The sequence below is a fragment of the Symphalangus syndactylus genome, chromosome Y, assembly GCF_028878055.3.
Source record: "Symphalangus syndactylus isolate Jambi chromosome Y, NHGRI_mSymSyn1-v2.1_pri, whole genome shotgun sequence".
Classification (NCBI taxonomy): Eukaryota; Metazoa; Chordata; class Mammalia; order Primates; family Hylobatidae; genus Symphalangus; species Symphalangus syndactylus.
In genome coordinates, this window is record NC_072448.2 from 22,952,580 (window position 1) to 22,979,107 (window position 26,528).

Consider the following 26,528-nt stretch of genomic DNA (forward strand, 5'->3'; position numbering starts at 1 on the left):
TGTTCAAGCCTAGGGTAAATAAGGTCCTAGAGCTGCTGAGGACTAAGCAGGCAGAGAAAACACATTTTCCCCTTATACCTCCTAAGGCCTTGGGACCAAATCATAAGAAAGAGAACACTACTCCACAGCCTATTTTCTGCCACCAGTGAGGTCAGACTTGAAAACAGTCTGTCTGCTGACTTCACTCTTCCATCCCCATTTAGGAGGAGGGAAACTTGCAATTTGCCTTTAAAAGTTACTATCCCATCATCAGCACCCCTTCCTCCTTTCTCCTGCCTTTGTAATCCCTATCTTTCACAGTGCCAATCCAGTGACCACTTATTAAAGCAGTATTACAAAACCTAGGGCTACTAGTGGACATTCTCAATCTCTCCAGCTCTACTCCCTGCTAGATTTAAGAAACCCTGTCCTTGATAACATGAGAAATGAACTCTGAAATGCCATGCTCTAGCCTCAAATGGCTCTACACACAGTTACCGAAATCCCTATTACCGATATCCCTATTGTAATAATCACTGCTCCCTATTCAGAATAAAATCTGCCCCTCCAACTTCATGAGGCAAGTCTTTGCATCATGGCCTGCTGAATGCATTCATGTCACCCAACTGTCCTGCACATTTTTTGTATGTGACATCCTGAACCTACTTGGGGATTCTAAAATGTTTCCAGTGAAAGCTAATTCTGTCCCCTTTCCACCCTGGCTCATTAGCTCCAAATATCCCAGGTAAGCCAGGTCCAAGCAAGTTGTATAGCTGTGAATACATAGAAGGCCTATTCACACTTCAAAACCTTCCTGCTGCCCTCCACTTTTTTTTTTTTTTCTAGTGAAGTGTACTCTACGAACAGTGCTAAAGGAGTTAAAGTAGTTTACAGGTACTGCTGACGGTCAGGAGAGAGACAGCAAAAACAAAACAAGTAAAAATACTCTTCTCCTATATTTTCCAGATCCTCTCACTAACCAAACCTTTCTGCATGATAGCAATATCACCATCATGGCATCAAACTTGAAACCTTGGGCCGAAAGGTCCTTTGTCTTTAAATGCAGGCATGAAACACCCTCTGAAAAAGGCATGGCCTCTCCCTTTAAAGGTGCTACCAGTTCCAAGTGGCCTCCCTCCATCCTTTGAGGTTCACTCTGGAACCATTAACCCAAGCTTCATGATGCATGTCAGTCCTTGAAGCATCCACAGGTAATTGACTGAAACACAGATGACGCTCAGTAACTATCCATAACGGAGTAAAATGCCTGTAAGCATACTAGTACATTAATAGGTAACAATTCTGTCTAACCTTTATACAGAGCTAACTGACCAGGTTTGCAGTACTTTCAAGACCAAGACTAAGACAGGCTAAAAACTTCTAAACACTTTTATCAAGAGAAGTGCTCCTGCAAAAGCCAACACCATGGCAAGCTTTCCTCATATTCACCTCAAACAACTTTATGACCTGAGCACCAAACTTTCATGTGGCCAAAACAGCTCAGGATTCAGATCTTGGGTCCTCTTGCTTAGTAGAGGCCCATCCTGCCAGGAAACTAGAGCTTCACTAAGGGTCAGGCTGGACATTTCATGAGGGGAACTTCCAGTTGAGTAAATCTCATACCATAGGGGTAGCCTCAACCATCTGCAGAAAACCAATCACTTTTCCTTTGCTCCACAATTGAAAAGACTGTCTTCAGATTTTAAAGATGTGACTCCCCCATCATCTTCTGACCCCACCCCACAATGAACAAAATGTCTTTTGCAGCAACTTGAATGGAGCTGGAAGCCATTATTCTAAGTGAAGTAACACAGGAGTGGAAAAAAATCAAAACCCTTAGGTGCTCGATTGTAAGTGGGAGCTACGCTATGAGTATGCAAAAGCATACAAATGATATAATGGGATTCGGAGACTTGGGAGGGGGCCAGGAATAAAAATAAGTAACTGTACATTAGGTTATGTACAGTTGCACACTAGTAGGGTGACAGGTGCACTAATATCTCAAAATTCACCACTGTATAATTCATCCATGAAACCCAAAAACCACTTGAATCCAAAAAGCTACTCAATTTTTTAAATTTAATTATTGTTTTTAAAAGAAATTTGGAGAGAAAGACTATTTGTAGCTGTCGTACAGCACCCTACCAAAAGAAAACCTCAACTCTGCCACCTGTCTGCTCAGCAATCTTGACGAGCAATGATTTGTAATCACATCACCACCTAATACAACATGCCTGCCCCATCAACACCCTTTCCATACAACCTTGACTGCAAGGTGAGGCCCTGGTCATTCTCCAAAATGAATGTCAAATATGAGGCTCCACTGAAAGCATTCTACCCTGTCCCTCTCGAACCGCAGATTAAAGAACTCTTCGCTTTAAGTTTCCACTGCCCTTTTTATAACACCCACACAAACCAGTCTGAAATCCTTCCCCACCTGGCCTCCCTTAGAAACAAATGCAATTGCCCAGATTCCATCTTTTCTGAAACTTCAACTTCAACTGCCTATCCTGTCCGCCAGTCTTTTTTCTTGCCCACCAAAAAAGCACTAGTCTGCACACTCATGGTCTTGACCACCACCTCCTTTTGCACCAGACTCCAATTGTCCAAAAAAAAAAAGGGCAAACATCACCTCTTATCATAAAAGAAACTCCCTCTTAACAAAGTTACCTCTATTTACCGCCCTCTATCTTCTACTTTGGGAATAACTGCTACCTTTGTGAGGTTCAGTCTTCTCAATGTTCAAGAATGACAATCCAAAATTAGCCGGGTGTGGTGGCGGGCGCCTGTAGTCCCAGCTACTCGGAGAGGCTGAGGCAGGAGAATGGCGTGAACCCGGGAGGCAGAGCTTGCAGTGAGCCGAGATCGGGCCACTGCACTCCAGCCTGGGTGACAGAGCAAGACTCCGTCTCAAAAAAAAAAAAAAAAAAAAGAATGACAATCCATAAACACATTTCTGGTTGGTTACTCTGACTTCCTCTTTTTCATTTCTTTAACCAGTGTTTTCTACTTTTCAGGAAACAGAACCTGCACCACCTAGATCCTGTTCATAAACCCTCTGCAGTATGAAATCTCCCTCTCCCATGCACATCCATCATTGAATACAAGCTGCTCAATGTCAATGAGGATTCTGTGCCAACTATCAGACAGTCTCTATTGTAACTCATTTGAGCAGTGTGTCAGTCCTCTATTTCAGTCAGCACCTACTTCCTTCTGTCTCATCATCTACTTGCAAGTTCCAACGCAAGCTGAACCCAAAGCATTAATGTACTGTCCTTCCACAACTCTCTCAAGCATCCATGTATTTCATCAAGATCTGCAACTACCATCTCCTTACCCTACCACCAAATACTCAGTCACCCTGTCCCACATCATCTTCTCCTCTACCACAGCAGGGGATGCACACACTAAACCCTTTGTCTTTGCCATCTCCCAGGTGATACTTGTGTCCTCTACCCCCACTGGCAATGGGAACAGGCACTGCCTCAGTTCCCATTACTCATGTGCAGGCTCATCATGGGCTCACCCAAAATCTTTCCTTTCCTCCCATCCATTGTAGTGGCAATCACAAAAAAAACAAAACAAAACAAAAAAAAACCCTCATCTTCCATTCTTAAATCCAATGACTTCCATTTCTGTGGTCTTCAACTAATACCAAGTTGTTAAAGGGAAAAATTATGTCTGAAATCCATCAAGCTGTTTTCTGAAGACACACAAAATATCCCTTTTCTAGTTTTAATTTCGAGGGTGGAGGGCCATTGGGATGTTCTGTCTCTCCACTAACCTGTGCTACCTGGTGGACTAGTAATCTGCATAAGAAGTCTCCGTGGTGTGTCCCTGATTCATTGAAATCCAAGGAGCCCGCCATTCTCCACTCTGAAGTCACTGTGCCCTTCAACCTGTGGCTCTAGAGATGCTGGGTAGGGTGTGACAGGGAATCCTCCCTTTCCAGCTGTCCAAAGAAACAACCAGCCAACCAAAACTTCCTCAAATCTCTTATCTCTTGCACAAAGGTAAGGTCCTTAGCCTAACCCAAACCCAGAATAGCCATTTGGCACCTGTGACTACAAAGTGATACTCACCTGGACACAAGCTTTTCAAAGGGTGACTGGCCAATGTAGTAGAACCAGTACTAGGTATTAACAACACTCCAGTATCTCCTTCTCCTACTCCATCTCTCCCCATTCAAAAACTCACAGCAACGGCTGGGTGTGGTAGTTCATGCCTGTAATCCCAGCACTTTGGAAGGCCGAGGCAGGTGGATTACAAGGTCAGGAGTTCAAGACCAGCCTGGCCAATACAGTGAAACCCCATGTCTACTAAAAATACAAAAATTAGGCAGGAGGGATGGCACATGCCTGTAGTCCCAGCTACTTGGGAGGCTGAGCCAGATGATTAGTTTGAACACAGGAGGTGGAGGTTGCAGGGAGCCAAGATGGCACCACTGCACTCCAGTCTGGGTGACAGAGCGAGACTCAGTAAAAAAAAAAAAAAAAAAAAAAATCACAGGGACTACCAATCTGCATTGTCTTGAGACCCAAATTCCTTACAAAAGCAGAAACCAGTCATCAGATTTGAGACTTCCTTGTGCTTTCTAGCTTTTAGACACAACAGGATCCAACACCCAGGGCGACTGAACACCCTTTAGGATGCAATTGCCCAGGTTCCATCTTTTCTGAAATTTCAACTTCAACTGCCTATCCTGTCTGCCAGTCTTTTTTCTTGCCCACCAAAAAAGCACTAGTCTCCACACTCATGGTCTTGACCACCACCTCCTTTTGCACCAGACTCCAATTGTCCAAAAAAAAAAAAGAGCAAACATCACCTCTTATCATAAAAGAAACTCCCTCTTAACAAAGTTACCTCTATTTACCGCCCTCTATCTTCTACTTTGGGAATAACTGCTACCTTTATGAGGTTCAGTCTCCTAAATGTTCAAGAATGAACATTTAGGTGGTAGTTCCTACCACCTAAAACAAAGCACCTCATGTGGGAACAATCCGCAAAAACAGAAGGGACACTGCATCAACGGACACTACCAAAGAAGTTAAAAACAACCAAACAACTGATCAATTAAGAAACTACCCAGATATGAAAATATTTGTGAATTCCTATAGGGACTCCAATGTGTTTCCCCCAAAGAAATAACTGAGAAAAAGGCAAGCTGGTTAAAGAAAGTGGAAACAATGTCTGATAAAACACTAAGATTCATCTATAGAATGTGTCTCATATTTAGATGGCATTTGGTCACTGTACAGGTGATTGGGTTACGTGAGAAATAAGGAAGAAGTCACCCCATGACCTTAAATCCAGGGAAAAGAGGAATGGATGACTGAGGGGTGATCCTGGTTTCCAAAGAGGTGTTCCCTACACAGAAAAAAGGCAGGTGCTGTCCACACAGAAAGGAACTCCCTTGAAAAGTTTCCCCGATGGTACTGACTTTGGCCATTAAATTTTGGAGAAGGGGGAGTTTAAGGGTTGAGGCAGACATCAGGAAATCAACAATCTTCTATGTCTAGTAAGTGCGAGGCACCACTACTGCTAACAGTCACAGAAACCTGGCAAGAAAGTATATTATCACCATTTACAGAGAAAATGAAGGCTCAAAAAAGGTTCTACATACTGTTGCCTATGGTTACATAATTAATCAATGACAGGGTCTGGATTCTCACCCAGGCCTTCTCCAATACCAGACTTTTCCTGTACAGAAACATCTTGTCCCTCAGAGAACTGCTTACTCTATACCCTGTTTCTAAACAGCTTCGTCTGGAAAATCCACTGCCTTGTATCAGTGTTGGTAGACCTAAGTGCCTGAATTGAACAACCAGACAAACAGGCAGATAGGCACTATTCCCGGAATACGGCCTAAATGCCATCTGGCAACCTGAGCAACAGACCTATCTGTCTGGAAATTACAAAGCTCACTTAAAAGCTCACGTACCTTTGCCTCTTCCACTGTGATACGATGAACAGCAAAACGGCCCTTGGTGTCGTAGACCAGGCGGAAATGCTCACCTGTTTTCTCAATGCTGATGACATCTGATCACAAACAAGTATAAGGAACATTATTAATGCAAAGTTTCTTTGGCCTGCACAGCAGGAGCACTCTGTGCCAGGCTGAACGTGAGAACATTTTAGCAGTCTGGGGGTCCCCAGCGCTTGACTGGGATGCTTGAATGAAACCAACCAACCCCGGTCCCGTCCCAGTAAATATCATTCAACAAAAGGAACTGTCTATATATATGGCTACTCTACCACTTTCTATGTTGTTGTGCAACGGCTGCTTGAGACTGTGTTCTGGGTTAATGCACTCAGGATGCTGAGGAGAAAACACACATAAGCATACCCACACACACCAGAAAACCAAATGAACAGGCAGTCCTCACATTTAAGCAGACAAGGCTCAAGGCTCTGCAGGATGCCCAGTCAATGGCTTGGCAACCCCCGCCTCGACTCTGACTTCCCTTATCAGGAGTCCTGCCTTGTTTGGGACTTGAGGTTTTAAGAAAGAAAGCAAAATATAAAATGAAAAACAAAAAAAAAGAAGAAGAAGAAAGCAGGAAGGAAAATAGGAAAAGAAAGCTCTGTCTTTTCTAATTCAGTGGCTGAATCCTGCAAAGTCTGGTCTGGAACAACTCTCATAAACCAAACATACCCCAGCTTTCTGGACAATACCAGGCTAAAAAGGTGTTAAAAAGTATTGACCAGCTGGGTGCGGTGGCTCAAGCCTGTAATCCTATCACTCTGAGAGGCTGAGGTGGGCAGATCACGAGGTCAAGGGATTGAGACCATCCTAGCCAGCATGGTGAAACCCTATATCTTCTAAAACTACAAAAATTAGCTGGCCATGCTGCCGCGTGCCTATAGTCCTAGCTACTCAGGAGGCTGAGACAGTAGAATTGCTTGAACCCAGGAGGTGGAGATTGCACCACTGTACTCCAGCCTGGTGACAGAGCGAGACTCCATCTCAAAAGAAAAAAAAAAAAGTATTGAGCTTGTCGCCGTGGAGAGAAAGAGTGAACAAACCACTAGGTCAGAATTCCTCAGTGCCTTTCCCTACCATTCCTCTCAGGACACTTTTTCCCTAGATGAGTGTGACCCTTCTCTCCCTTCTCCACTCTCCTCTCCCACCAAGCTACAAATGCATCCTTGGAGATCCAGCATGGTTAGGTCATCAACAGAGAAAGTGAGAAGACAGGGCCAAAACCCTGTTCACTGATAAAGATTCTCTCTCCTTGACCAGTCATTAGCCAGACTCCTCTGAGCCCTATTCTTGGCTGAGCTTCAACTGTGGCCTGTGAGTAGCTGAACCACTAACATGGCTGCTAAAAACTCAAGATGAGCCCAGTCCCCCTCAAAGTGGCTGCCTGAGAAAACTCAAGATTACCAAAAGAATTTACTGCTTTTTTCCAGCCAACACCTGAGGACAGCTCCTCTGTCTCCCAGTCTCTGTTGGGAGGGTGGGAACCTAACTTTGATAACCGCCAGCTAGCAGCCACTGCTGGTCTCATCCCATTACATTACCAACCCCTTTCCAGCTTTTCACTTGTGCCTTGCCACTCTCTCCCTATCCGTCATTCTCCTTCTGAAATGACCAGCAGTAACACGTGCACAAAGTTCAGTGTCGGATTTTGTTTATCGTTGGCAACATGTAAGCCTCACACCTTGTTTTTCTCTCAACCTGTTCCTTCTTCAAAACAAAGAACTTTTTCCTTACCCATGAATCCAACAGGGTATGTGATGTCCACTCGAACCTTGCCGTCAATTTTGATGAAACGCTGCATACATATCTTCTTTACTTCATCTCCAGTCAACGCATACTTGAGTCTATTCCTGAGGAAGACGATCAGGGGAAGACATTCCCTCAGCTTGTGGGGACCTGTCGATGGACGAGGTGCCTGTGGAAGACAATGGTAGACAACCGATCTCTCAAGATCCACCCCTTATATAACCAGATTGAGCAGATGACTTGCCTTAGTTCAGCATTAGCTGAACTTAACTTGTTGGGGAAGAGCAATATAAGGGGGCAATTATTTCATCAATTTAGAGAGGTCTGTCTTGTTAGGAAGGTTACACCCCCAACTATGGAAGTCTCATTTTGTGCCCCTTCCTTTCACAAATCCAGTCTCACAACCATCTCCCCATTTTGCCCTGCTCCAAGCACCACCACCACTAGTACTGCCTCTTCAAAACTCCCTTGAATACAACACTACATCCCATGTATCTCTGGGGTAGCTTACACTTTACCCACAACCTACAAAGACATATTCTACTACTTTCTCACCATTCTAGGCCTCAAAGCCCCAGACAAGCCCTACTTATGTTGCTGGACCACCTGTTAACACAGACTGTGTGTTCTTGCCTTTCTTGGCTGCTTGCCACCAGTTTAAGTGTCATCAAATTCCCACTCCAACAAATCCTGTAACCTATACTCTTGCAGTTTTAGTGTTATACTATCCTTTGGCTATTTGCTACCATTACCTGTAAAGGCCTCAAGCTCTGGGGCTGTACTGTCTTTAACTGCACTCCTCAATTATCTCTTAAGCTCGGACCACACAGGAATCCCTTCTAATGGAGACTGTTCTTAAAGCTGCTTCTACAGATCCCTCTTTAGCTTTATCCCCTTAAAATGGACTCAAAATCATTAACCACACACTTCCATCAACGCCATGGGGAAAAGAGTGGAGCCCACAAGACTGAGGACTAAGTTCCCAGCAAGTCTTCTTAAAAAGAGTGCCTTGGCCAGTCGCAGCGGCTCACCCCTGTAATTCCAGCATTTTAAAAGGCCGAAGTGAGCAGATCACTTGAGGTCAGGAGTTCGAGCCAGCCTGACCAATGTGGAGAAACCCCGTCTTTACTAAAAATACAAAATTAGCTGGGCTGGATGGTACATGCCTGTAATCGCAGCTAGTTGGGAGGCTGAGGCAGAAGAATCGCTTGAATCCAGGAGGCGGATGTTGCAGTGAGCCAAGATTGTGCCATTGCATTCCAGCCTGGGAAACAAGAATGAAACTCCGTCTCAAAAAAAAAAAAAAAACAGTGCCTTGCTCATCCACTCAACAATAGAGGGAATAGTGGCCCATCCTGGGAGGTCAGATACTAGGGGGCAGTAGCAGAGGTAAGACTTGGAAGCAGAAACTGACAGGGCAAGTTTGCAAATCCAGCTCCCCAGACAACACACAGTCCATTTCTCTCTGAAAATACCAAGATAAGTTTCTGCTACTCAGTATTCAGAGTTCTAACTGTCTCAAGAGAAGGTTGTGTAATCTATCAAGTTAGTTACCAAGTGCCTACTATGTGGATGTGGACCCTCAGGGCTGCATTATTTTCTCTTAGATGCCCCATGTTTATTCCTGCCCAACAAAACTTTTGGCATCTTAATCACCTCACTTCTGTCTTCTTCTTCACACTGGCTCCCTTTCTGTCTCAGAAGACCCAAGACTTTCTTAGGGCTTCAACCCTTCTCTCCCATTGTCACCACACCACCAGTGTGGAAACTGCCTAGTCTGCCTCTTGTCAGATGCTTGCCTCCTTTGCCTCTGGGCATGCTGTCCTCATCCTGCCAGGTCTTCAAGGTTGAGTTCAAGAGACTCCTGCATTTCTCACACAATTTCTTGCCTGTGTTGCATGGGCCCCTGTAGCCTTTACTGTTAAAACCGTATCTTGGGCTCAATGTAAAAAACAGCTACTCCACCCTCTGAAACAAAGGGTAACTTCAAATTAAATACCTTTTATTATTAATGGGGACACAGTGCGCTGACACTGAACCCTTATCTGGAATTTGGCACGTTCATTAATCCCCTCAGCTCTGGGCTCAGGGAGTGCCCTCTAAAGTGAAGAGCTCAAACAGCAAAGGAGACCACCAGGACTTGACATCCTGGTGTTTTGTTGTTGCTGTTGGCATTTTTAATCCTTGAGAGCGCAAGCCTCAAGAAATGGGTTCGTGATATGACATAATTTGAATAAATCACAACACAGCAGCCTAACTGCTCTTTTGAAAATATGAGGGCGCCACGGCTAACGCCTATAATCCCAGAACTTTGGGAGTGGCCGACGGCCCCAGCACTCTGGGAGTGGCCGCCGGCGGGTGGATCAGAAGCTCAGGAAATTGAGACCATCTTGGCCAACAGGGTGAAACCTGGTCTGTACTGAAAATACAAAATTTAGATTGGCGTGGTGACTAAAAGATCCCAGCTACTGGGAAGGCTGAGGCATGAGAATCGCTTGAACCCGGAGGCAGAAGTTGCAGTGAGCTGAGATCACGCCACAGCACTCCAGCCTGTGACAAGCAAGACTCAGTCTCAAAAAAAAAAAAAAAACCCAAACATCTCCAATAGTTCACTCCCTTATGTCTTTCTGTTCTTCTGGAAGAGGCTTCTTTATTTCACACTCTTTAAAACTGCAGTCGCTCAAAGCCCCATTCATCCTTCCCACGACCCTACTTTTTTCCCTCCAGCCTTCAGCACCTGTGAACGTACTGTAACTTCCCTCTCCTCCCAGCAGGATGTAAGCTTCAACAAGAAAGAGAGATAGATTTTGTTGTCCAACCATTTTGTACCCGGACATATCCTTAAGGGTGGGCCCACATAACAACACCTGGCATGTATTACGCTCTCAATAGTTACTAAAAGATGGCAGGCCCAGGTTCTCAGCGACATTATGGATCACAACAGTGCTCAAAGTTGAGGTCGGAGAGCTGTTCGACTCGCTGTTTCCAAACACGATGTCCTGATTTTTTTCTCAGGGACCTTTTCATTACAGGGCAATGACAAGTTCCGTGTGCGGCAAGTCTACACCAACTAAAATCCCACATAAATAAGCAAACAGTGCTCCCACGGAATAGGAAACCACAGGTAGACAGCACGCACTCGAGTAAAAAGCAAATACAGTTATACTCACAAATACACCAGTTAGTTTGTCGAGCATCCAATGCTTCGGCGCTGCAACACGCTTCAGGTGCTTCTTGGGGCCCCGGGCCTGAAAAGGACACCAAACTTTTTCAGAGAAACACGTCTCAGTTAACAGTAAAATGTCTTCATCTTCAGCTGTAAGAACTGCTAAAGGGTAATACCGGATCGGAGGAAAAAGGGTAGTCCAGGCTATTTCACGCCCAGTTTGGGACAAATATTACTTCTTACCAGACCCCTGAACAAATCCCGCAAAACTCACAGACATTTGACAACCTCACGAGTCTCCCTGGCGTCTGTCAAGGCAGCGTCCACAGTGCTCTCCAAGCAAATCTGAGACTGCCTCAACGTATGGATATAAGCTAAGCCAGGTAAAAAGCCAGTGCTGGGCTGCGGAGTCAAGGGTGGACTTGTAAGGTCAGCCGAGGAAGCTTATTCCCAACAAGACTCACGTGCCAATGGCACCCCCGGCCCGCAGGCCGAGCACAAGGGCCAGCCCAGAACGCCCAGCTGCACTCTTCCCAGACCTCCGCTCTTCAAATCGAGTTTCCTGAAGCAGCACCAGCAGCATTCCCACCCCCCAAGTAGGGGTACCCGAAAAGTGAAAGCTTGTCAAGGTGGAAGGCCCTTCTTCAAAGGACGAAGGAAGATAAGTCTGGAGAGAGGACGCAGACGTCTTACCATGGCGAAATCGCGCAACGGAAGAGAACTTCTCCTTTTCCGGTGCAACCGTATTCTGTGGTCGTAAACCGCGAGAACTCAAATAAGTGAGAATTTCAGTTCCGGGTTCCGCCTCGGGTAACTAACCTTTTCTTATTCTTCCGTTGTAGAGGTCGCAGCTCGGACCTGAATTTCTTAGCGTTTTCAGTTTCTGATACTGATTCATAGGTGTCAGTTATACCACGGGACTTTTTGTTGTGCTTCCTCCCCTCAGGTCGGCTGAGCTGGGAGGACGCAGTTTACACTCTAAAAATTATCTTTCGCCAACTTTAAAAATACTTAACAGAAGCTCTGAAGGAGCACGATTTAGCAGCCTTAAAAAAAAAAAAGCCAATAGTAAGAAATAACCTATATGATTCGTTGTGACTGTGACATGTTATATTGTAAAATCATGATTTAAGAAACAAATAATTCGTTGTTCTGAATTAGAGCCAATTTCACAGGTTTGAGAATGTATTAAAATCATCTGTATTGTAAACTTTGAAAGGGGAGGTTTTATGGGATGTGAATTGTAAGTTCAATACCTTGTTTTGGATTAACTTGAGGTGATGGTTGCACAACTCTGTGCATGTCCCTAAAACTTCCCAAACAATTTGCTTTTAAAAAGGTGAAATCAGCTATGTAAGTTGTACCACACTTGCGAGTGTGTGGTGTCACAGCTTTATTGAGGTTGAATTGCTATACAAAACACAACCAGCCAAATGGACTTCCTTAATATGTACCGTTTGACGGGTTTGGACATTGGCATAAACCCACGGAACTACCATCACAATTGAGGTAGTAAACATCTCCATCACCTCCAAAAATTTCCTTGTGTTATTTTCTAGGTATTTCTCTTCTTTTTTCTTTTCCTTTTCTTTCTCTCTTTTATTGTGTTTTTGAATGAGGCAGGGTCTGGCTCTGTCGCACCGGCTGGAGGGCAGGGGCACCATCTCAGGTCCCGGCAGCCTCGACTTCCTGGGGGTTGAGTGTTCATCCCACCTCAGCCTCCCACAGTGCTGAGACCCACAGGCACCTGCCACCACTTTACGGAATTTTTTTTCTTTTTTTTTTTTTTTTTTTTTTTTTTTTTTTGAGATGGAGTCTCTCTCTGTCGCCCACGCTGGAGTGCAGTGGCGCAATCTTGGCTCACTGCAAGCTTCGCCTCCCGGGTTTAAGCCATTCTCTTGCCTCAGCCTCTCCAAGTAGCTGGGACTACAGATGCCCACCACCACGCCCGGCTAATTTTTTGTATTTTTAGTAGAGACGGGGTTTCACCGTGGTCTCGATCTCCTGACCTCGTGATCCGCCCGCCTCGGCCTCTCAAAGTGCTGGGATTACAAGCGTGAGCCACCACGCCCGGCCCTTTATTTATTTTATTATTTTTTTTTTTTGAGATGGAGTCTGGCACTGTCGCCCGAGCTGGAATGCAATGGCACGATCTTGGCTCACCGCAACCTCCACCTCCCAGGTTCAAGTGATTCTCCTGCCTTAGCCTCCCAAGTAGCTGGGATGACAGGCATAGGTGGTGCCTGGCTAATTTTTGTGTTTTTAGTAGAGACAGGTTTTCCATGTTGGTCAGGCTTGTCTTGATCTCCTGACCTCAGATGATCCACCTGCCTCGGCCTTCCAAAGTGCCAGGATTCCAGGCATGAGCCACTGTGCCTGGCCAGTTCTGGGCACTTTTAATCCAACAGTTCCTTCCCACATCTACACCCATTACAAGGTATTTCTCCCTGCAGGTGAGTGGAAGTGGACGGAGGGATAAACTCAAGAAGTGAAGCCTCAGCTCTTGTGGAGTTGAAGCTGGGTAACGGCTAACTTAGGTGGAAGATGGGTGACCAAAATGCACACATAGACAGATATACACGTGCAAGGGAAATGAAAGACAAGTGCTGAGCAGCAGGAACACAAACAACACAGGCAAAATCCTGGCCAAGGGCTCCTGATCCACTGCAAACAATCAGGTATATAAAAGCACAGGGTGAACACTGGAACCTACAGGTCTGGACACCTGGAGACTCTGAGGCTAAACCCTGGAGGATAAAGTTCAAAGTCCCCAGAGACCAAAGCAGAAAAGGACACACTGAGACAGACACATATAAGTGAAACACTTGCAGCAAAGGCTTAGCTGTGGAACAGCCTGCTCATGAGAAATGGGGCAGGATCCTTTCTAGGGGGTGACAATAGGGTCCCACATGCCGCAGACAGTCCCGCTATCTGATGCTGATTGTCCTGGCCTACCAATTAACTAATTTCACACTGAAAATTAATTTTCTAAATATTTTCAAACTCCTGAGGGCTCCAGTTTGGATGATAAACTGTATGGTCATGCTGCTTTCTAAGGACACTGAGTTTTGAAGGGTGTGAACGGGACAGTGACAAGCTACCTGTGTGCTCTACGTGGTATGGGTGGCCCAGGAAATGGAGGAAGAAGCATGATGGCCAATGAACAGCCTGCTGTGAAATCCCAGGGAGGGTAGAGGGCGCTGGCTGGAGAGGGGCCTGACAGAGTGTGAGCCTGCAAAAGTGTCTATGAGAATGGATGTGTGTTCCAAGAGCAGGCTACTGGGATGGCCGGAAGGGCAGACAAGGCCTATTTGAAAAGGGGGCTGTGAGCGTGCTTATGTGTCTATGAGCATGAATGTCTGTTCCAGAAGGCTGCTGAGAGAATCTGGAAAGTGGAGCAGACCGGTTGGAGAGGAGGTTGAGCGTGTGAGCAGGCTTAGGTGTCTATGAACATGGATATATGACCCAGGAGCAGCCTGCTGGAAGAGCCCAGGGAGGGCAGAAGTGGCCTGCTGAGGAGGGAGATGAGAACATGCTTATTGCCTGTGAGCATGAATGTTTGTGCCAGGAGCAGACTACTGGGAGAGATCAGGGAGGGTGAGGGGGCCACTGAAGAGGGGGCTGAGAGAGCGTGAGCATACTTAAGTATGTGTGAGTGTGAATATGGGTGTTAGGTTAGCAAGGGAGGCTGTCACTACAGCTGTGTAAAGGAAAATCCATAGGCCCAGAATGTGGAGCTGGTCACCTTGTCCTGTCTGCATCCAAACCCACATAAAGGAACACATTTTTTCCTGAGAGTTGATCCTACAGCCTCCAATCCAAGTCCCAGTTCCTGGGTTGCCTCCAGAGATGGCTCGTAGGTCTACACTCAACCCCAGTGACTTGGAGCTTTGTTTAGGGCCATCAGCCACAGTATGACCCACTTAAAGGGTCAAATCCCATGCTGGTGGCAAGGTCTGGGGCAGGACAGCTGGGAAACAAGGATACTGTGTGCAGCTCTATTAAAAACTTGAGGATAGGCCAGCTGTGGTGGCTCATGCCTGTCATCCCAGCACTTTGGGAGGCTGAGGTGGGTGGATAATGAGGTTAGGAGATTGAGACCGTCCTGGCTAACACGATGAAACCCTGTCTCTACTAAAAACACAAAAAAATTAGCCGGGTGTGGTGGTGGGCACCTATAGTCCCAGCTACTCAGGAGGCTGAGGCAGGAGAATGGCATGAGTCTGGGATGCAGAGCTTTTGGTCAGTGAGCCGAGATCATGCCACTGCACTCCAGCCTGGGCAACAAAGTCAGACTCCATCTCAGAAACAAACAAACAGAGAAACAAAAAAATAAATAAATAAAAACTGAGAATAGTCCAGGGTTAGGGGAGATAAGTTTAGGCCAGTAAAAGAGAGTCACTTTGGAGCAAGAAGATATTAACAGGACAATATGTTCCTGTGCTCTAAAAGTGCCTTCCTTTGGGGTGGGGACCCTTGGGACAGGGGCAGGGAGAGGTGGGCAGTAGGAGAATGAGGATGAAAGAATTTACATCAGTTAAGTTACTGGCATGATGGCAAATCTACAGGGACTGTGATCATCCTCTCCTGCTTTAACAGGGGAGCACAGCAACCGTGGAAAGATATTCTAGTTGCTGGTGAGAAAAAGGTGAGACACCTTGAGCCCTCCTGGGCTCACTGTTGATGGGCTCTGTATTTTCTGGAAGAGGTAGGCACACAGGCCAGCAGCCACTATCAGGGGTGTGGCATTCACAAGGGCAGTTGGAGCTCAGGAGGTGCCATGAATCTTCCACAGGGTGTGCAGAGGACACGTAAATGGGTCTGGACTGTGGAGAAGCGTTCATGTCAGACTGAGGGCTGCTGTGAGAGTCTAAGTCAGGGAGTGTTCCAGGAAGATCTTAGCACAGATTGAGGTGCTTGGCTGCACATGCCTTTAGGAGGACAGAGACATAGGGCATTTTTGGACACTAGCCCAGGAGGTCGAGGCTAATAAATGGTTTAACAGTATACTGGCAATTGCAGAAGTAAGGTAGAGGTCATAGAAATTGGAGAATTTGAGAGAGATTTGATGAAAGACCAGAAAAAGCCTCAGAGCCCATACTGAAGAATTTGTTAAGTTGGTTGTTGTTCATATTGCTGTTCCCTGGTATATAGTGGGAACATTTTCAGCCTCTGCTTACTTTTAGGATTTCTTTTGTCATTGATTTTGATGTTTTATACGACATGCCTAGGTGGGTAGGTATGGTTCTGTTTATATTTATTCTGCTTAGGATTTCCTGAGCTTCTCAAATTAAATGATGATGTTTTCCACCAAATTTAGAAACAAATTGGTCATTATTACCTCAAATGATTTTCCTGTTTCATTCTTTCTTCTTTCCCCATTATGCACATATCTTTAGGCTGCCTGATATTGTCCCAAGCTGTTAAACCCACTGATGTGGTTGGATATTTTATCGCACCCAAATCTCAGGTTGAATTGTAATCCCCAGTACTGGAGGTGGGCCCTGGTGGGAGGTGTTTGTATTATGGAGGCAGATCCCTCCGAAATGCTTTCTGTACAGCTTCAGGACTTTGAACCAATTAAACCTTTTATAAATTAACCAGTCTCAGGTATTTCTTTATAGCAATCCAAGAACAGCCCAATACACCCACCTCTAACATTTTCAATGCTGACATTATACTTCTTAGTTCTCAAATTTCCTTTTTTAAAAAATTAACTTAAAGAGATCTCACTCTATTGCCTAGGCTGGAGTGCAATGGTATGTTCACAGTTCACTGCAGCTTCAGAGTTTCCCATTTGGGGTGAAAAACACTTCCTGAATGAAGTAGTCCATGTACTGCCTGCATTTGGAGCCATTTGTCTCAGCACCTTCTGCCTCATCAATGGTGTTCAATCAAAGCAACACCAAAAACTAATTTCACTGGCAGCCCTAAGAGGTGTGTTTGATGAAGGTCCCAAGCTGTGCAGGAGTGGCCACAGAGGAGATGCTCTCCCTTTCCAGGGCAGCAGGGCAGAAACAGTGTCCTCCCTGGGTCTCCCTCACTCTCCACCCTGCCTATATGAGGAAGAGTCCCTGCTGTGGTGCCGTGTGGAATGATAGACATGGACACCTACGCATTATGCCTTGACAGGACTTCTGGCTCATGGTCTTGTTTCCTGCAGGACCCATGTGCCCTGCTTAGAGCCCTCCCCAGGCACTGAGTTGTGCTATACCATCTTGGACAGTTTTTGAGGTTAGCACTCCTATTCAGGACACCATTTAAGCACTCCAAACTGTCCAACAGGAAAGACACTTAGATCTCCTCCTGGACAATTCTCCAAAGACAAGTGATAAATAATCAACTTTTGTCTCACACATTGAGGGATTCCCTCAAGATGTATCAAGCATTTATCATTAAGGGAAGTGGCACCTACTCCCTTTTGTTCACTTTAAGCCAGTCTAAAGTCTTCCAATAGTCTGTTAGCTCTAGGGGTGGCCACCAGTCTTTGTTTTAATGTAAGAGGCCACATCTAACAACAGAACTGAGATACACAGATGAGAAAGTTGGGAAAGAAAATGCAGACTGAGGTAGGAAACTGGTAAATCAGAATCTCTACAGATTCTAGACTCTGGATGCTGCATGTGGCATGGGCTGGCCCCAGCATGCAAACGGATGTGGTTATGTCCATAGCAGCAGCCTTACATCTGTGCAAGAAGGCACTAACACCATAGGCCTAAGGTTGCTCTTGTACAAAGGCCTGCTTGCAAGGCCAGTCGTTGGCTAGTGACTGAGAATTTAGGTTTCTGAAGAGTTCCTGCCCTTGACTAACAGAGGCAAGTAGCTCACTCTGCCAACACTGGCGCAAATAATGAGTTTATGTCACATACCCTGTTTCCTTCGAGGGTCTGCAGTTTTGGCTGGCGCTGGGCCGTGGGTGCCTATGTAACCAATTCCCAATAAAAACGCTAGGCACTGAGGCTCTATGGAGCTTGCTTGCTAGAAAACACTTCACAGGTATAGTTATAACTTATTTCTGGAAGAATTCAGCACGGCCAATGAGAGTCCACTGGGAGTGGAGCCTTTGAAGCTCTGGATTTGGCCATGTGCATTGTTTCCCTTTACTGATGTTGCACTAAGTTATTGTGCTATTAGGAACCTTAGCTGTGAATATGCTGAGTCCTGGGAGTCCTTGTAGCAAAGTGCCAATCCTTGATGTGGTTTTGGGGAGCCCCCAAAGCAGCATCCCTCTTGGAATTACAAAAGAAAGGGGGCTGCACTGATTGTGTGGCTGGTTCACTGCTGTGTTTGAGAGTTGTGAGTAGACAGGTGCCAAGGTCATCTGTATCTTGCAAACCTTATGAGCAATGCTTGTCACAAAATGGGTCTCCTTCTGACCAGATAGGCTCCCCAGGCTCCGTGTTCTGTGTATTCACATTTACTTTAAGGGGCATTTCATATAAGTCTAAATTATTGTTATTATCTGTTTGTATTTATTAGAGACAAGATCTCCCTCTGTCACCCAGGGTGGAGTGCAGTGGTGCAATCATAGCTCACTGCAACCTCAATCACCTGGGCTCAAGCAATCGTCCTGCCTCAGCCTTCTGGGTAGCTGGGACTACAGGTGATTGTCACCATGCCTTGCTCCCTCCCCTCCCCTCCCTTCCCCTCTTCTCCCCTCCCCTCCTCTTCCTTTCCCTTTCCCTTTCCTTTTCCCTTTCCTTTCCTTTCCTTTCCTCTCCTCTCCTTTCCTTTTCTTTTCTTTTTTCTTTTCTTTTCTTGTAATTTTGGTTGAGACAGGGTCTTGCTATGTTGCCCAAGCAGGTCTTGAACTCCTGGACTCAAGTGAACCTCACGTCTCAGCCTCCCAAAGTGCTTGGATTGTATGTGTGAGCCACCACACCCAGCCTAATTTTGAATTATTTTCAAATTATAAAATACAAACATAAAAACTCACCTGAATGAAAAGGAAACTGCTGTTTGATTTCTCCTGTGTGAGCATCCCAAATTTTTGTTGTCTGTGCTCTGCAAACAAAGGGAAAGTTAATAATTACTCCTGCAAAGTTTTCTCTAGTAACATGTATCTTACAAGAAAAGACAATGAGCCTCTCTCCTTATAAATCAGCACTGTCCAGTACAGATAGAAAGCAAGCCTCATGGGCTAGTTTTAATTCTCTAGGATCCACATTAAAAATTTTTTAAAAAGTAAGATTCATTAACAATCTTTTATTTTACTCCCATATTCCGTAAAGGATATCATCTCAGCATGTAAGCAGTATCAAAATCTTACTGCACTATCTGCTTTCTTTTCCTCCTATCTTCAGTCTTTGAAGTACAGCAGGTTTTACAGTTAGCAATCTGGATAGCCATATTGATGAACCCATCAGCCACAGATGCTAGTGTCAGTTTTAAGATCAGAGCATGCCTAACTAATACTTGCAAAAACTGCCAAAATTGGTGGAGATTCTTCCTCATCCCCAAGTGCAGAAAACTGTTTAAAAAAACCTAGAACAAAGCATTTCTAAAGGTTTTTTGGAATTTTTCCAAGTGCAAGGCTGCAAAAAAAAGCCATTTCTCAAAATGCCTCTGCCTGTGACTCCATGAACTGGGGGCAGTAGAAATGGGGGCAGAGTCACTGGCATGCACTGGGACCAGGCATCAATGTATAGGCCTATCAGTAAGGAGAAAAGCAATGTAAACCATGTGAGTTCTTATGAACTTATACTGATGTGGGGAAGATTATTTAGAGAAGGACTTCAATGAATAGCATTGGAATTTTGTGTTCATCAGCTGGAATTTTCACCGAAATTGGGAACTACACCTCTCTGTCAGTCAAGATTTTGCTTTAAGAAGAATGAATTCTATTTTTTGTTGACTGTGGGCATTTTTAGAGGAAACTGAGAAGAGTCTTTGAAACTTGGTAATCATGGGTTTTGGGTCAGCCCTTGGTCTATTAACATTTCTTTAGATGTTAGTATATAACTCTGCTTAATTTAGCCATGCCAAAGCTAATCTAATACTGCAGAGAATATACAAACTCATCATACTTGTGCCTGTCTCCTATCTGCGTAGTACTGGATGAGTTACAACAGTGAAGCGCTTGATAAAGAAAAGTGCTGTCAGTTTCATAAGTTATTTTTAATAACTCAAGCAGCAATTACTGAGAGCCTACTGAATGCACAGCAAACTGCTTTGTATGTACATTACTTGAAATTAAAACATCTTGACAAAAATCTGATAGTAGCTAAATGGAAATGTTTAGTCCATCAACCACAACTCAGCTTTTAAAATATACACTAGGCTACCAAATCTGAATGAAGAGTTTCTTTACATAAAAGAGAGTAAGATATCTTATGAATGAATGATTTGTTGATCTAGTTATATCCTACTGTAGGGGTCAGAAAGCTTTTTCTGTCAAGGGCCACATAGTAGGAATTTCAGGTTTTGAAGACCATGTCTTCTCCCGTACAGCTGCTCATCTCTGCTGTTGTAGCATGAAAACAACCATGGACAAGTCCCAACAAAGGAGTGTGACTGTGGGCCAATAAAACTTTATTAAAAAAAGAACAGATGAGGTGACAGACTTGGCCTGTGTGTGCCACAGTTTGCCAAATGCATTTGTGACTTCTCTAAGAGTGGGATAATGTATAAAGGTCAAGTCTATCATTTAAACCTGTGACTTAAGATTTTCAAGTTATCCTGAAATTATCACAAAATGCAAAGTCTCATAAAAGCCTGAGCATCATCCATTATTCAGGAATGGTTTCCAGTTGTAGAAACAAAAGTTGATGTAAAAACACATAAGTTTTTTTTGTTGTTGTTGTTGTTGTTTTTTTTTCTTTTTCTTTTTTCAATTCTAGATAATGCTTCTTTTCCAAAGCCATGGCTTAGAATTCCTGGTGAGTCTTGGGAATGCATAACTCTTCCAGGAAGGCTGTTTGGGGTCATGACTCCAGCCAGCCCTGTCACTGGACACATGAGGAAAGTAAAATCCACACAGGCCAAGATTTCTGGATGTCTCAGATTCAGGGCCAGGATAAAGTCTGCATCCCCTTCCTCTTCACCCTGGGCTCCCATCCTACTGATGGCTTTTAGATGCATCTGGAGTTAATGCCACTGTGGCTCACTGTAGCCCTGTCCAGGAGCACAGGAAGTCAATTCTAAACTGGCTCTGTGGGCTATCTGGGGAGTGTGCCTTTGTGTCCAGGTTGCTTGACTCCTGTTCAAAGAAATCTATCCTCTACATTGGGAAGCAGCAGTTAAGCAAATGAGGACAACTGAAACCTGAGAAACACAGCCTGTGCTACTCAAGTTCCTCAGTGGGCGAAAGTTCAGGCAGTGCACTCCCCACATCACATGACTCCTTCCAGCAACTGACAGATGCAATGTGGATATTTTCTTCTCTCTATCAATCACTGAACCATGTACCTCCCATAAAAGGAAACTACACAAGGGTCTAGAGAACAGCAGAATATATTAAGAGATTATGTGCTACAAATCAGCAAAAAGATCAAAACCATAAAAACAAAGCCTAAACCAATCCTTTCCATTTTTTAAGGGGAAGCACAAAGCCTAAGAGTTCCAAAAAGACATGATTTTGAGATCTAAAAAAATTGGCTAGGTACAGTGGCTCATGCCTGTATTCCCAGGACTTTGGGAGGTTGAGGCAGGTGAATCACCTGAGGTCAGGAGTTCGAGACCAGCCTGGACAATATGGGGAAACCTTGTGGCATACACCTGTAATCCCAGCTAGTAAGGAGGCTGAGGCAGGAGAATTGCTTGAACCCAGGAGGCAGAGGTTGCAGTGAGCCGAGACTGTGCCACTGCAGTGCAGCCTGCGTGACAGAGCAAGACTCTGTCTCAAAAAAGAAAGAAAGAAAGAAAGAAAAAAAGAAAGAAAGAAAGAAAGAAAGAAAGAAAGAAAGAAAGAAAGAAAGAAAGAAAGAAAGAAAGAAAGAAAGAAAGAAATCAGTGGCTGTGTGCTGTGGCTCACACCTGGAATACCAGCACTTTGGGAGCCTGACAGAGGAGAATCACTTGAGCCTAGTAATTCAAAACTAGCCTGTCCAATATGACAAAACCCTGTCTTCATAAAAATAAAAAAAGTAGCTGAACACGGTGGCAGATGCCTGCAATCCCAGCTACTCGGGAGGCTGAAGCAGGAGGGTCACTTGAACCCTGCTGAGGCAGAAGTTGCAGTGAGCTGAGATGGTGCCACTGCACTCCAGCCTGGGCAACAGAGTGATCCTTTCCCCCCTACCCCCCAAAAAAGTAAAAGAAAAACAAATAAATAAGCACCTATAGGCCAAAGGGGCATATTTTAAGTAATACTCACTTTGTCTACACCAGTAATCAAAATATAATTCCCCTTTTTGCTCCATTTCAGGGCAAAGATAAGGCCTTTATGTTGGCCTAAGGTGCTGGTCAGGTTACCTATTAATAAAAACAAATATGTTGATTTTGTTGTCATGGTCTGTTCAATCAAGGGTTATGTATGGCAGCTCCTCTTACCTGACCCCAGCATGAGGGGTACAGGACTTACCATTTTCTGTCCATATTCTTGCAAAACCATCATGTGAACCCATAGCCAATAGTTTTCCATCACTCTGAGGGCCAGAAAGAGACACAAACCCACAAAAACAGCTTAGGAGTGGGAGCACCGAAGAAGCTCAGAGAGCCTCTCTCAGGATCCCAAGTCCAGAAAGTTCTTCAGGCAATAGTTGATGCCATGCAATGTTAGCACACCCTGCTCTTATATCAACATGTGGCATGAATACCAAGGAGACAAGGGAGCAATGAAAACACAATGGAACCATTCACCACTTTGTGTTCTCTAATGAGTGACAGAACTGAAAGCACCACGATAAAAGTTATCATGAGACTTTGCAGAAAATAAAAAGCAGTAGAACTGTGTGTATCCCATGTGTCAACACATATAACACCTGTTGCTGAAATCCCAAGGTGAAGAGGCACCTTTCCTAGGCTGCACCTTATGTCTCCGCAGGAGAACTACCTTGTAGCTCCCAGCCTATTTCCCCACCATGAGACCACCAGCTCATTTTGCTGAAACATATTCATGACGCAAAGATATGGCTACCAAACAACCAGATCACTGTCTGCCTGCTGTGGCCTTATTAAGAGCTCTTAGAAGCCAAGACCACCTTTATGGCTAGCCCCCCAGGTTGGCCCTGAGTACACAGGACCACCTGCCTCCTATGTGCACACATTCCATCACTGCAGCCCATGCCTGGCTGGCAGATTTTACCAATTTCAAAGTGCTCAGGGGGTGGAAGATGCTTATGTTCCAGTCCATGGAGATGACATCTTTGTTACTTGGGATGTCATGGCCCCTTCTGGTATACAGTGCCTTAACATAAGCTGGGTGAAGGCCCTGTTGCCACTCTTACTCAGGTTTCATATCTTTGCAGTTGAGTCTTCAGATATGCAGAATAAAAACACAGGAGCCTCTGGTGTTTGGTTCGAATGGGATGAAAAGCTCACTGCAGCTTGCTCTCTGGCCAGGTGACATCGTTGGCATGTGCTTTTCTGCCTTTTTCATACCGTTGGATGCCTGTTTCTGTCCTTGCCATCTTTGCATTGGTAATTTTAATTGCCTTGTGTTACTCTTCACCTCACAGGGAAAACAACTTGAACTACACCTTCTGCACAATATGAGACCCATAGAGAAGTTGCTCATAGAGTCACCCATTTCTGGGTCTGTCCAAACTGGGATAAGAAGGGGAGTGCATGTTCCTCAAAGCAGAACTCCAGAGAAGGGCAAGCAGCTTGCATCTCCCTGACCCTGGAGTGCCCCGACCCTAACTTCCTTACTTGGAAGCTAGCAAATTACTGACAATTCCAGGCACAAATGAACACCTCAGACTCATGGGCCCAAAGGACTGTGGCTTTCTTGGGAGGAATCTCAACATCCCCATCTATTTCAATTGGCTTTTGTGACTATCTGTCATAGGAAACATAAGGAGACATGTGGCTTACCAATACAAGAGGAAGGCATTTAAAGGGCACTTTTGTTTCCAGAAACATCTTGTTTTTATATACTAAGTAATACTACTTCTAATGAGTCTAACTAAATTGTGGCTTTTGTACAATTTAGAAAATATATTAGATTTCTTTATAATTTCACAGTCTCTAAACTTCACCAAAAAATAAAAAGTTATTTTGACCAAGTGTGGTAGCTTACACCTGTAATCCCAGTGCTTTGGGAGGCAAAGGATGGCGAATTGCTTGAGGCCAGGAGTTCAACCCCGGCACAGGCAACTTGGCAAGACACCATTTTTACAAAAAATTGAAAAATTAGCCAGATACAGTGGCACATGCCTATGGTCTCAGCTACTCAAGATGCTGACACAGTAGGATTGATTGAGCTCAGTATGTAGAGGTTAGAGTTAGGCATAATTACGCCACTGCACCCAGCCTAGGGGACACAGCAATACCCTGTCTCTAAATGCTCCCTGGCAAAACAATTATTTACTCTTTGTAATTGAGGCCAGCAAATTATAGCTCATGGATGAAATCTAGCCACCAGCTGTTCCTGCATAAATAGTATGACTGGCACTCCACATGTTTTCACATTACCTATGGCCACTGTTATGGGTTAAACTGTGTCCCCATAAAATTTGTATCTTGAAGCCCCAATTTCTAGGACCTCAGAATAAGGCTATATTTGGAGACAGGGACTTCAGAAAGGTTAAGTAGGGTAAAATGAGGTCACTACAGTCGACCCTAATCCAATGTGACTGCTGTTCTCATGGAAAGAGGGGATTAGGACGCAGACACCTACAGAGGTGCAACCATGTGCGGAAATGGGGAGAAGACAGCATCTACAAGCCAAGAAGAGAGGCCTAAGAAAGAAACCATCTCTGCCCTCACTTTGATCTCAGGCCTCACCAGGCACAGTGGTTCAGGCTTGTAACCCCAGCAATTTGGGAGGCTGAGGCAGGTGGATCACCTAAGGTCAGGAGTTCGAGGCCAGCCTGACCAACATGGAGAAACCCTATCTCTGATAAAAAATACAAAATTAGCTGAGTGTGGTGGCACACGCCTGTCATCCCAGCTACTTGGGAGGCTGAGGCAGGAGAATCGCTTGAACCTGGCAGGTGGAGGTTACTCTGAGCCGAGATCATGCCATTGCACTCCAACCTGGGCAGCAAGAGTGAAATTCTGTCTCAAAAAAAAAAAAAAAATCTGTTTGCTGGTGCACATACATGCCTGCACGCACATGCACACACACACGAGTGCACCATGCATGGAACATATGCATGCTCTGAACTTACATACATGCTGAAGTGGCATCTCTACAGGTTTATAGAGGAGTAGTAAGTACAAGTGAAGCAGATTCTCTGGATAGAAATTCAGACTCACTGACTGATTTGCCATGTACTCTCTGGCAATCACCTTACAGGGAATGATATTCTCGGATTTTGCAGACTAAATACGCTGATGTCCAGTGTTTGGGGCCCAGCGCCCTTGGCAGAAACCGTGAGCTCAACGATTATACCACAATTTGCCCAAAAACACTCAACATGGAAGGCGAGAGGCTGAGACCAAACGTGTCCACAAATTAAACACTTTTGTTTATGATGGGCAATAACCATGTGTTACAGGAGCGTTCCCAGATTAGCAGTGCACGCGATTTCCTAAAGTTGAAGATGAGAATAAAGAGGGTCAGGTTGAAGGGTTGTGATTGAAAAACTGGAAGGGGAAGCTCTTCTGGCTAGATCTTAAGCAAACACTAGAGAGCAGCTTCGAAGACACTGATAGCAGATTTTAAGAAGGCATTCGGATTGGCCGAGATTTAGAAGAAAACAATCAACCCAGAGAGGCCCACCGAACTGCAAGAGCCCTCACACTTACTGATTGCATGTGCTCCTTTCTCTTCCCCATTTACTGTTGCCTCTCCATTCTTTGGTGGATTTTGCTGGGAAAGGGCAGCTGGGGTCATGGTTGCCACCTTTGCCATGGCTGCTGCCTCTGCGGCTGCCGCACTGGCTTGTTGCTGAGAGAGCTTCTCTCAGAACTTCTGCTGCCGCGTCTGCACCACTTCAGGAATCACAGCGTCTGTCAGGGACAGGGACTCTATGGGTCGGCTGTCGAACCCTGTGCCATCCTGGGGAAGCAAGCCAAGGGACAGCCATCAACTCACGCGGGTGAGGGTTCTGGGAACGGTCTCTACTTTCTGAGCAGGAAGGGCTCGGGGAAGCGGAGTATAAACACGTGGCTACCAGCAGCCAGGGGGCCGTGGCGGAAGCAACAGGGACGCGGAGCCGGGGAACCTGGGGTGAATGATTCCAAGGTGGGCAAACGGCGGGGAACATGGCGAGCTGTTGTTAAGAACTGGGTGTGACCGCTGTTCTGAGTATCAAACACAGTTGCGGCATTCAGGACAAAAAGGCCATTTATTCTTGACAAAATGTGTTATCCCTGATGCAGTGATTCGCAACAGGGGGGTGACTGTGCCTCCTTGGGGGATATTATGCAATGTCTGGAGACACTATTGGTTGTCACAACTAAGGGAGGAGGTGTGGTCCTGGCATCTGGTGTGTAGAGCCCGGGGATGAGGCTCAACACCCTGCAGTGCCCAGGATGGCCCCACTACAGAGAATCATGCAGCCCCAAATACTGAGTGCTGCGGTGGAGAAGGCCTGCGTAGGTGCT

At 45.2% G+C, this 26,528-nt stretch overlaps 1 protein-coding gene and 1 pseudogene across 7 annotated transcripts in view; both read right to left on the reverse strand.

Moving 5' to 3' along the window:
• The window catches only part of LOC129476673 (small ribosomal subunit protein eS4, Y), a 52,112-nt gene extending 40,458 nt beyond the window's left edge, over nucleotides 1-11,654 (reverse strand). For 5 of the 7 annotated variants that reach the window (XM_063635420.1, XM_063635417.1, XM_063635418.1 and 2 more), the window contains exons 1-4: nucleotides 11,568-11,654; nucleotides 10,879-10,956; nucleotides 7,697-7,877; nucleotides 5,921-6,018 (exon numbers count right to left, since the gene is read on the reverse strand). In XM_063635420.1, coding sequence (XP_063491490.1) covers nucleotides 5,921-6,018; nucleotides 7,697-7,877; nucleotides 10,879-10,956; nucleotides 11,568-11,570 — 360 coding nt within the window. In that variant the 5' untranslated portion in view covers nucleotides 11,571-11,654. Of the gene's footprint in view, nucleotides 1-5,920; nucleotides 6,019-7,696; nucleotides 7,878-10,878; nucleotides 10,957-11,480; nucleotides 11,541-11,567 lie in introns of those variants that run through there. The other 2 variants (XM_055269541.2, XM_063635416.1) reach the window with 2 other exon arrangements.
• A 2,555-nt stretch (nucleotides 11,655-14,209) lies between these two features.
• LOC129476727 (F-box-like/WD repeat-containing protein TBL1Y) lies at nucleotides 14,210-26,188 on the reverse strand (annotated as a pseudogene).
• Between the last annotated feature and the right edge of the window lie 340 nt (nucleotides 26,189-26,528).